The 12346-nt window shown below is 47.8% G+C and overlaps 1 protein-coding gene across 1 annotated transcript; it reads left to right on the forward strand.

Moving 5' to 3' along the window:
• Positions 1-957: 957 nt before the first annotated feature.
• LOC141997683 (olfactory receptor 11A1-like) lies at positions 958-1920 on the forward strand. The gene has a single exon (XM_074970117.1). The coding sequence runs from the start codon at positions 961-963 to the stop codon at positions 1918-1920; it is 960 nt and encodes a 319-aa protein (XP_074826218.1). The 5' UTR covers positions 958-960.
• The last annotated feature ends 10426 nt before the right edge of the window (positions 1921-12346 follow it).

The raw sequence follows: 12346 nt of genomic DNA on the forward strand, positions 1-12346 counted from the left end.
ATATGATGGGGGCTAATTTAGCTACAACTGATCAGGAAAAAGATCTTGGAGTCATCATGGATAGTTCTCTGAAGACGTCCACACAGTGTGCAGCAGCAGTCAAAAAAGCAAACAGGATGTTAGGAATCATTAAAAAGGGATAGAGAATAAGATGGAGAATATCTTATTGCTCTTATATAAATCCATGGTATGCCCACATCTTGAATACTGCGTACAGATGTGGTCTCCTCATCTCAAAAAAGATATACTGGCATTAGAAAAGGTTCAGAGAAGGGCAACTAAAATGATTAGGGGTTTGGAACGGGTCCCATATGAGGAGAGATTAAAGAGGCCAGGACTTTTCAGTTTGGAAAAGAGGAGACTAAGGGGGGATATGATAGAGGTATATAAAATCGTGAGTGGTGTGGAGAAAGTGAATTAGGAAAAGTTATTTACTTGTTCCCATAATATAAGAACTAGGGGCCACCAAAGGAAATTAATGGGCAGCAGGTTTAAAACACATAACAGGAAGTTCTTCTTCACCTAGCGCACAGTCAACCTGTGGAACTCCTTGCCTGAGGAGGTTGTGAAGGCTAGGACTATAAGAGGGTTTAAAAGAGAACTAGATAAATTCATGGAGTTTAAGTCCATTAATGGCTATTAGCCAGGACGGGTAAGGAATGGTATCCCTAGCCTCTCTTTGTCAGAGGGTGGAGCTGGATGGCAGGAGAGAGATCACTTGATCATTACCTGTTAGGTTCACTCCCTGTGGGGCTCCTGGCATTGGCCACTGTCAGCAGACAGGATACTGGGCTGTATGGACCTTTGGTCTGAGCCAGTATGGCCATTCTTATGTTCTTATGTTCTTTCTCATTTTCCTCTTTGAACTTTCATGTAATTGAATGGAGGAAACTTTCTATTGTTTAATAGCAGAGGAAATTATTCCACTGTTTGGTGCTGTTCTTCCTACTAGTACAGCTCATGGAGAAAGCAGAAGGGGGAAATCAAACGCCCATCACAGAATTCATCCTGCTGGGATTCGGGAATCAACCTGGGCTGCAGATTCTTTTCTTCCTGCTGTTTCTAGTGATCTACGTTGTGACCATGGCTGGGAGCCTCCTCATTGTTGTGCTAGTTGTGACTGATCAGCACCTTCACACCCCCATGTACTTCTTCCTGGGGAACTTGTCCTGCTTGGAGACCTGCTACACCTCGACCATCCTGCCCAGGATGCTGGCCAGTCTCCTGACTGGGGACAGAACCATTTCTGCGGAGGGCTGCATCACACAATTGGCTGTATTTGGTTTTCTAGTTACTGCAGAGAGTTATCTCTTGGTGGTGATGTCTTATGATCGGTATTTAGCTATATGCAAACCGCTGCACTATGGAACCCTTATGAACGGCCAGCTATGCCTCCAGCTAGCAGCTGGGTCTTGGATAAGTGGATTTCTAGCTTGTACAATATTAGTATGTCTCATATCAGAGTTAATTTTCTGTGGCCCCAATGAAATGGACCACTTCTTTTGTGATCTCACCCCAATGGTGAAACTCTCCTGCAGTGACAGCAGCCAGATCACACCGGTGATTTATATATTTTCCTTCCTAAATGTAGTTATCCCATTTCTGCTAACCTTGATGTCCTATGTTTGTGTCATCAGCACCATCCTGAGAATCCCTTCCACCACTGGGAGGCAAAAGGCCTTTTCCACCTGCTCCCCTCACCTCAGTGTGGTTACAATCTTCTATGGGACCATAATCATTGCCTACATGCTACCGAAATCCAGTACCCTGAGAGCCCTGAACAAAGTGTTCTCTGTCTGCTACACAGTCCTGACGCCCCTGGCCAATCCACTCATCTACAGCCTGAGAAACAGAGAGGTCAAGGAGGCCCTGAGAAATGCTATCAGGAGAGCTGTGACCCTTACAAAGAATCCAGCTTAGTTGACTGAAATGAGGATCCGTCAATCAGGTTTCTATTGTCAAAGCAGCAGGGTCCAAGTGGCCCCTGGTATCGAAGGGCTGTATGACAGCCGTGCGTGTGCATAAATATAGTTGAAAATTATCGAGACAGTTTGTTTTGGGGGGGGGGTTATTTTTGGCAGAAACTTTTGACTTTCTGTCAAAGAACCAAAAAACATGAAAATGGAAAAAGTTTTGTTTTTTGGTAGGTGAAATCCGAAAACTTTCGTCTGGAAGTTGAAAAAAAATGATTCTGTTGTTTGTTTTTGATTTTCTGTCACAAAAAAAAGTCAGTATCTCTGAGGGAAGCAGACATTTTTGATGAAAAAGTTTGTTTTGTCAAATCCCTATTTTTGTTGAAATAAGCTTTGACTAAAAAGTTTTCACCAGCTCGAGTAAATAGTAAGTGAATGGATGAGGAGCTGGTAGATGGTGTTCAAGAATATGTATCATGTTTTTTGTAGGACCAATACAATTATTGTTGCACACTGCAAATTGGCTTCCTTTGCTCAGTTCTTTATGTGAAATTCTTAACAATCCCCATCTCAGTCCCATGGGAGACTCCTGGCCAATAGGCAAGGTTTATGATTTATTTTTTGTTCATGATCGCATTGCTCTGTGCTTGCTTCTTTCCAGAAAGCAGAGAATCCTAGAATCCGAGAAGTGTAGGACTAGAAAGGACCTCGAGAGGTCATCTGCATTCATGGCAGGACTACGTATTATCTAGACCATCCCTGACAGGTGTTTGTCTAACCTGTTCTTAAAACCCCCAATGATCGAGATTCCATAACCGCCCTAGGCAATTTGTTCCACTAAACAAACCCAGTTTCTTCAATCTTCCCTCATAGGTCATGTTTTCTAGACCTTTCATCATTTTTGTTGCTTTTCTCTGGGCTCTCTCCAGTTTGTCCCCATCTTTCTTGAAACATGGTGCCCAGGACCGGCACAATAGTCCAGCTGAGGCTTTATCAGCACGGAGTAGAGCGGAAGAATTACTTCTCGTGTCTTGCTTACAGCACTCCTGCTAATACAGCCCAGAATGAGGTTTGCTTTTTCTGCTACAGTGTTACACTGTTGACTCATATTTAGCTTTTGTGATCCACTATGATCCCCAGATCCCTTTCCGCAGGACTCCTTCCTAGGCAGTCATTTCCCATTCTGTATGTGTGTAACTGATTGTTCCTTTCTAAGTAGAGTACTTTGCATTTGTCCTTATTGAATTTCATCCTATTTACTTCAGACCATTTCTTCAGTTTGTCCAGATCATTTTGAATTTTATTCCTATCCTCCAAAGCACTTGCAACCCCTCCCAGCTTGGGAGAAGGAATGGTTTGTGCCCCAAGGAGATCAGCATGGTTTACACGGTGCCCCTTTCTACTCAGAAGTGCAGGGACGGGAGAAAGAGGGGGCCCTGGACTCCCAACCCTACCCCCCCACCCTATGCACACACCTTCTCTCCACCCTGCAAGAGTCACACTTCGCCATTAACCCACTCTTCCGGGGTGGGGGTGGGGGGTGCAGGGGACGGAAACTCAGAGATGTATAGTTTTTAAGGTGAAAATGTCCATTAGATCATTTTAGCCACAGCTGCTGCCCAGCAGAGGCCCGAGCAGGCCAGCCAGGGATTGGTGACTCAGCGCCAATTCACTGGGGGCTGGTGAAGATCTCCTTTGGGGGAGCTTGGTAAAACTGCCAGGCCCCGCTCTTGCTGTCTCTACCCCAGCCTGGTGTGGCTGTGAGGCCCGAGCAAGGGAAGAGTGGGGGATTGGGGAGCGAGTTCACCCCACACTCACTCCACAGCAGTGGGTCCTTGCCTGTGGGGCTGGGTTCAGCTCCCCACTCCGGTATGTTGGCTCTCCTCACTCACTGATTTGCTGTGGGTCCGCCTCTGAGTGAGTGGGGCCAAGCTGCGGACCACCCCAAGGGGACAAGGAGAAGGAGCTTTAAGGAGGGGAAAGGTCCCCAGCCCCACATACAGTGAAGGCGGGATGCTGGTACCTGGGTAAAAGGGTGAGGGGCCCTGTGAGGGGGAGGGAATCCGGGTGAGCCCCAGGGGATGGAAGTGATGGAAGAAGGGAGAGGGGTTTGGTGCAGCGAGGAGTTGCGGGTATTTGGGCTGATATGTTGGGTAGATGGACCTGGGTGTTGGGGGCTGGAGAAGGGCCCTGGGGGGAGTAAGGGGTGCTGGTGGGAAGCTGGGGTGTAGATAGAGTGAGGCTGTGCGGAGGGAAGTGGTTTGAAGCTGGTGGGGGATGGGGGTGTAGAGGCAGTTTTCAGAGGTGGGTTATTGGGGAATGGGGCTTGGGCGGATGGTGAGCAGCGGCAGGAGAATGTCTGGGTGTGGTTGAGGGGCCTTCTCCACTTTGTCACCATTGGGAATTTCACGCCAGTAATGTGTTGGATGGAAACTTCTATTTTCATTGTCTTTGGGGAACATGAAGTTTTTCACTTGCTGTGGCCCATGCAGTACACGGAAGTCCCTCAGGCTACTGCTCAAGTGGGTCCACAGTTCTGGATCATCTAGACTTAAGGAACTAAACTCAGCAGCAGCTGTTTCTTGGGCCTCCACCACACTCTTCTCTGATCTACGCTTTTCTTCAGGAATGTGCATGGTTACATCCATTTGAGATGGAGCTATGGATGCTGCAGTAGCTGCCAGGTCACCTGCACTCTGACTAACTGGAAGATCAGGCATCTCCTCACCACTCACATCCTCACTGGGGCCAGAAGGCTCACCGTGAACATTTGTGTCTATGTATCTCAGGAGAGCTCCTTCCTGCTTAGCTAGAAAAGCTTCCTTTGCTTGCTTGCTTTTTCTGAACGCTGCCCCAGAGAGGCGTTTTCTTCTTTCACTCATGACTGCTGTTCTGTGCCAGCTATAGTGGCTCTCCACACTCAGTTGAAGGGCCTGAATGGTAAGCAGGCTGGTAGCAGGGCCTGAGTGATGGAAGATATCAGCGTCTTAAGGGCCTAACTGGCTCCTACCACTTCAGTTGACTGCCTGTTCTCCTCAAGTGGGTTCAGGGAAGCAGCAGGAAACAGGCAGCTCCCTGCGAAGCTGGTGTTAATCAGTCCCGGCTCCTGGGGGTGCTGGAGAGGTACATGAGAGGCGGCTCCTCCTCCTCTCTCTCCCTGCAGCTTCTGCTGCTTTCTGTTATTCCCTCTCACCTTTTCTCCTGCCTGCCTGTTATGTCTCTTGTGCCGTCCTTCCTCCAGCACAGCTCTCCACCATCTCTGTGCATCTAGAGCGGAGAGAATACATACGCACCAGCAGCAGACACAATTTTCTACACTCTGGGTCCTAGTGGCACCCCCCCGCCCCCTCCAGTCTGGCACCTGAGGTGGCTGCCTCAGGTCACCTCATGTAAAAGGTCACAGTTTCTCTCTGACCTTGGATGGCTAGATGCTGCCACCACCCAAGTGCAAAAAAACCCCTTGGAAGTCAGGAAGGCGCACTTGGGAATTCCTTCCTGTGGGGTACCCTCAAGCCCTTTCACCCTCCTGTCAGGGAAGAGCTGAGAAAGGAAACAAAGGAAATTAGCTGTTGCCCCCAGCTAATTAAACAACATGTGCACAAACCTCTTAGAACACCAAAACTCCAATCCTGTTCTTAAAAAAGGTAAATTTTTATTGAAAACAAAAAGAAAGAAAATTCAACTGGAACTTAGGCTTTTGCTAGATTTAAAAAACCCACTTACAAAAATTAAACATCAAGAATAATCTTCTTGAGGTCCAGCTTAAAGGTTACAAGCAAAAGAAAAAGGATTTGGGGATAGAAGAGGGGAGTCCACAAGCCAATAAGAAATAAACCGAATCGCGTCTTTCTAAACATTCCTGATCTATTTACGTATCTGGGTTGTAAAATAAGTGGTTCGAGGTATGAATTGGTGCTTTTTTATAGCTGGTTTTAAAGCTGCTTACAGCGTTGCTTCTCTGGGTCTCTGCTCTCTGGAGAACAACAACAGCACACAGGGGGAATGTTTTTTCCCCAATTTTAAAATGTTCTAGCCGTCCCACTGGGTCTTTTGGTCAGGTGACCACTCCCTTTCTTTGACCTAGCCAGGGAGAGTTTTTAATGCTTGGCTGGCTGGGTGTCCATAAAAGGGAGCTTCCCCTCCCTTCATTTATCACACACTCCAATGAAACAGCCCATTTTCTGGTGATCTCACCCTGCTGCTAAAATTCTCCTGCGGCAACACCAGCCTGATCACCCTGGTTCTTTATATATTTATCTTCCTCGATTCATTTTCCCCATTTCTATTAACCTTGACATCCTATGTTGGTGTCATCTGCACCGTCCTGCGAATCCCATCCATCAGTGGGAGGCAAAAGGCCTTTTCCACCTGCTCCTCTCAGCTCAGCATTGTAGCCACTGGACTTCTGTGAATTAATTACTGCTTCAAGGGCAACAGCTGTGATTGATCTAGTGCAGCTCTTTTAGAAATACATCCAGACTTGATTTAAACATTTCAAGTTGTTCCAATGGTTTACGACACTCCCTGATAAAAATATCCGCTTTATTTCTAGTCTGAAATTGTCTAGCTTCAACTTCCAGCCATTGGCTATTGTTACACCTTTGTCTGCTAGATTGAAGAGCCTTTTATTATTCAATTTCTGTTCTCCATGTACATACTTATTGACTGTGATCCAGTCAACACTTAATCTTCTCTCTGTTAAGCTAAATAACTGATCTCCAGGAGTCTATCACTATCAGACATATTTTCCAATCCTTTAATCATTCTTGTGACTCTTCTCTGAACCCAATTTTTCAGCATAATGCTTCCGTCTGACCTTCAGGGGTTCTCAAACTGGGGGTCAGGACCCCTCGGGGGTCATGAGGCTATTACATGGGAGATCGTGAGCTGTCAGCCTCCCCCACACACCCTGCTTTGCCTCCAGGATTTATAATGGTGTTAAATATATAAAAACATGTTTTTAATTTATAAGGGGGGTTGCACTCAGAGGCTTGCTATGGGAAAGGGTTCACCAGTAAAAAAGTTTGAGAACCACTGCCTTAAACTCTCTAAAGGTATTCAAAATACAAAAAATAGGTTTTTTTTCTTATTTTCCTATTAGTTTTTGGGCCTTCATTTTTAAAAATAAAAGTAGAAATATGTCATCAATATTTAACAATGAGGGCAATGAGCCATTGGAACAATTTAACAAAGTTTGTGGCCGGTTCTCCATCACTGACAATTTTTAAATCAACATGGGATTTGTTCTAAATCAAGATCTGCTTGGGGAATTATTTTGGGATATATAATGGCCTATATTATACAGCAGGTCAGACTGGATGACCACAATGGTCCTTCTGGCCTTGCGATCTGTTAATCATTTATCTCTCGCCAAAAGCACACCTTGCACACAACTTGCCCTTTTCTTTCTGCGGGCATTTGCATTGAGAGAATGAGAGAGAGAGAGAGAGAGAGAGAGAGAGAGAGTACTGGTGTGGAGGGAGAAAGATTCAGGAGATGAATTAATACAAACAGAGATTGTACTTAGATTTCTTTAAGAGAGGTAATTATGTGGCCAAGACTTTCAATTATGGGAGCCCAAAGAACGGCTTCTAAACTGGAACTTTCCAAGTGACCTAAAGGAGCACTAAATAAGAAAAATGAAAGAAAAGGGCTAGACAAAAATGAGCAAGTCAGCAAAAAGCCAGCCATCCTCCTTAAAGTCCTTTGTGGTTTATATGTGTCTGCCATTGCCCAGCAAGGCAACTATGGAGCATTTCCAGAGTCCTTTCACCAGAAACCCTGAAAACACGAGAGCCTGGTGTGACACACTGAACCTCAAAATAGTGCCCTGTAACCCCCATGTTCATCATTCATAGATGGTTGTGATATTTTATACAGAGTATACCATGTAAGATATCATATGAAAGGTCATGATCTGCTGAAACCTGTTGTTCTGTCCAAATATGTATGTCGTTAGTGTGTATGAAATTATGAGATTTTGCTATATTGTTGTCACTGAAATATGTTGAAAGTTTGAGAGCCTCTACTGCCAGGTGGGTGTTAACCAACCACTAATCAACTCTATGACTCAGTTATACAAGTCCACCACAATGGGGGTTTACTTGATCACTGTGACTCAGCAACACCCACCAGGACATGTCTGGACAAGTGTCTTCTAGGCACATGAACTAAAGATATAAAACAGAGGACTAGGGCATCATGCTTGGGCCTTTCTCCTCCCTCATCTATGCTGGGAGCAACAAGAATGCTGGAGAGACAGAAGATTTCAACAGAGGAGACTGGACCCAGGCTTGAGCAAGAGGCCTGTGTATTGTGAACTGTAACATCCAGTGGGGTGAAAAAATTGCTTCTTCTAAATACTGCCTAGTGTAATAAGGTTTAAGATTTAGATTATGCACTTATCTTTTATTTTCTTTGGTAACTATCTCTGACCTTTTAAAATGTATCTTTCTGTAGTTAATAAATCTGCTACGGGTCTGTGGCTAACCAGTTTGGTGTTGGAAAGTTGACTGGAAGGCAAAGTGGTGGCCGCGGTTTCTGAGGCGATCAGGCGTGGGATTTACCCAAAGGTGGTGGGCATATTTGAAATAACGGCTGGTTTTGAGAGAATGGTGTTCCCACACTGCTCCGGGGCCACTGATGGGACTCACGAGCCCATAGTTTGCCCTCATCAAGGAGCACGAATACATAAACCACAAAGCATTTTCCTTCATTGTTATACGGGCCCTTGTGGACCACAGAGGTCAATTTCTGGACACCAACGAGGGCTGCACTGGAAAAGTTCAGGCTGCCAGGGTTTTCTGCCAGTCACCGTGTACTTTTTGGCCAGGCCGGAATACTATTCAAAGGACAATGCCATAAATGGAGTAGCTGTCCCCACTGTTACTCTAGGGGATCCTGTGTACCCCTTTTAGCTTGTCTTATGGAACAGGATCCTGATCACAGAGGCCCTGGCAAAAGAAGGTTTAATTACGCTCTCAGTAGGTGTAGAATGGTGCGTTCAGGAGACTGAATTCCTCGTGCCTGAGCTGAGCTTGGGCTTACCTTGCTGTGTAGACGTTCCTCAAGGCCCAGTGCATCCAAGCCTACACAGATGAATGCTATCAAAATAAAATAAATGATGTGAACGATTGTTATTGACACATCTCTTTGCTACAACAAAATCAAGGTCAAGTAAAACACAGCAGGCAGGTGTGTAGGAAATGCCACTCATGTCGGTATGTGAAAACTGCTGGCATCCTTCATCCTGAAGCACAGTGGGTAGTTTCCAAAAGCGCCTAATTGACAGAGAAGCATAAATCCCATTGACTTTCAATGAGACAGATTCCCAAGTCTCTGGGCCCTTCTGAAAGGGGAACACAGACTCTTAAGTCACTTTGGCCCTTTTGAAAATTCTTAAGAATCTGCCAGCCTGTTTGTCTCTCAGGGTGAGAATTTGCTAATTCATATCCTACCTATCCAGTATGTTAAGCTCAGTTTGCAGTTTTGTTTATTTACTAGGTAATCTGCTTTATCTGTTTGCTATCACTTATAATCACTTAAAATTCTATCCTTTTGTAGTTAATAACCTTATTTTATGTTTTAATCCAAACCAGTGTGCTTTTGACTGAGGTGTCTGGGGAAAATCTCAGCTTGGTTATCACCAGTTTGCATGGTCCTCCTCACATTGAAGGAGTGGTGGACCGGGTATTAAATCCATATACTGGCCAGACTTGACCAGGGCAGGATGGTACTGCTTTGGGGTCCTAGACTGGTGGTTAGAGAGCCTGCATGTGACTGCAGCTGGGTGTGTCCCTACCTGGGTAAATGCTGGTGAAAGTGCAAACTTGGAGGGCTTTGCAACTCGTCACAGCAGTACAGTGGGAGAGGGAGCCCAGGCTGGTGCGTCAGGGGGCTCAGCGGCACCCCAGTTCCAGGTGGCACCCCAGGAAGAACCCGTCACAAATTTATAGAAGGGGGAGAATCCCTTCCTGACCCCTGCGGGTGCTTGGTGAAAACTCTGATGCATGAGCTTGTGGGAACACGAGACATAAATCAGAAGTGAGTCCCGGGGCTGCTGAGCCCTGCCCCCCACCACACACAGCCCTGTCTCACAGTTGCACTGAGAAATTTCTCCAGCTCTTTCTTAAAACTGATTCAGTTGTTTTCCCCCACCCCCAACTCCCACTGGGAGGCTGCTCCAGAATCTCACCCCTCTGGTGGTTAGAAACCAGCTTCACATTTCCAGGCTGAATTTGCTCATGGCCAGTTCATTTCCATTTGTTCTGGAGCCAGGGGTGAAAGTAACACAGGACACTTACTGGTATGGGGTCGGGGTGGCTCTGGCCCCTGGAAGGCGTGGGACCTTGGGTGGAAGGGGAGGGGTTGGGGGAGTCAGCATCCCCCAGCCAACCTTCCAGTCTGCCAGGCCTGCGCTGCCCGGGGGTTCCCGTGTTGATTTAAAGGGTCCGGGGCTCCGGACACTGCTGCTGCAGTGCTTTAATGTGGGCTGGGTACGGGCAGGTGCAGGTTCTTACCGGTACACCGTACTGGCCCGTACCAGCTCACTTTCACCCCTGTCTGGAGCCAGCCTTGTCCTTTAGTTTCAATAGCTCTTCACCCCTCTCCTGGTATTTAACCTCCACCCTGTGTATTTATCCAGAGCACTCAGAGCCCCTCTCTGCCTTCTTTTCACTAGACTAAACAAGACAGCCTCTTCCTGTTTCCTCTCAGAAGATAGGCCTTCCATTCCTCCCATTGTCCTAATAGCTGTTTTCAGCATCTGAGCATAACCAGGGGAAGGGGAGCCGCCTCAGTGAAGTCCAGTAGGGACTCTGTTATGCCAGTCTGTGTCCCTGGGAGGCCTCAGATAATATCAGGATGGGCAGGCACCAGTACAAACTGATAGACGGATGGATGGATACAGAGATGAGCTGCCAAAATCTTAACAACCGGTTCCCTCCTCACCGCACAAGGGGGTCGTGGCCTGCCCCCGCCCTCCAGGACTCCTGCCTCATCCAACCCCTTGTGTTCCTTGACACCCCTCCCGGGACCCCTGCCCCATCCACCCCCCTCCCCCGTCCCCTGACTGCCCCCAGAACCGGGCAGGAGGGTCTCGTGGGCCACTGTAGTGGGTGCCCACCATGCTCTGCCCCTAAGAGTCAGAGGGACCTGCCGGGGGGTGAGGTGGGGAGTCCCGGCGGTGCTTACCCGGGGCGGCTTGCAGGAAGCATCCGGCAGGTTTCTCTGGCTCCGAGAGGTGGGGTAGCGTAGTTAGCGGGGGAGCAGGGGGAGCAGCCGCTCCCCCCACCGATCACATCAAAAGTGGAGCCTTAGGCACCGACTCCCTGGATGCTCCAGGGCTGGAGCACCCACGGGAGAATTTGGTGGGTGCAGAGCACCCACTGGCAGCTCCTCGCCCTGCCCCAGCTCACCTCACCTCCGCTCCGCCTCCTCCCCTGAACGCGCGCCCCACTCTGCTTCTCCGCTCCCCCCGGGGGTTTCCCGCGAATCAACTGTTCGCGCAGGAAGCCTGGGAGGGCTGAGAAGCAAGTAGCGGCTTCGCGCTCAGGCCCAGGGAGGCGGAGGTAAGCTGGGGCGGGGAGCAGTTCCCCTGCGCGCCCCCCCCACGGGTTACCTCCTGCTGCGCGGGCAGCCCTCCTCACACCCTCCCGCCCCAGCTCCCCTCCGCTCCGCCTCAGCGGACAACCGGTTCTAAAAGGGCTTCTAAATTTAACAACTGGTTCCAGTGGACCGGGGTGAACCGGCTCCAGCTCACCACTGGATGGATAGACAGACAATGAAGCTATTGCATGATTAAATGTTGCATGGAAGCCAACAGAGAGGGGTTCTCCCAACAAAAAGCAAAATATTCACACTGGGGAGACCAGTCAGAGTTAACTAGTGCCTGATGTTTTCTCCAGTAAACAGCGACTCTCTGATGTTAATCCCCAGTGTATTAAGAGGAGGAGGCCCATTAAATATGAGCAGGTTGTAGTGGGAATGAGAGCACGCAGGGAAGATCAGCAGTACTGCTGCCAACGCGATTCTTCGCTTAGCAAAAGGGATGAAGTAGCACAAGCAGGTCTGTTTGCTTTCTACAATCGTTTGTTTAAAACAAAACAAAAGGGTGGGGGATATCAAGGGGGGGAATGTTCCTGCTGGCTCCTGAACATCTGGGAAGGTTTATTATGTACAAGACACATTCAGCTCCAAGGTACCGTGCTTCAGCCAGTACACAGTCCCTTTGGCATTTGTCCATAGTTAAATCCTGGAATGTCTCTAACCTGCTGGCTCACCCACTGCCTGGGTCACCATGCAGAGATCAGGGACTGAAATTAGTGAGGAAAATGCACCACCTACCAAAGGGCTGATTTTGCCACTGGTATTTCCCATATTCATTCTATCTATTGTGACAGGGTTGGGCCAGATGGCTATAGGAGAGTAATTTT

This window comes from Natator depressus, chromosome 13 (assembly GCF_965152275.1).
Source record: "Natator depressus isolate rNatDep1 chromosome 13, rNatDep2.hap1, whole genome shotgun sequence".
NCBI classification, from domain to species: Eukaryota; Metazoa; Chordata; order Testudines; family Cheloniidae; genus Natator; species Natator depressus.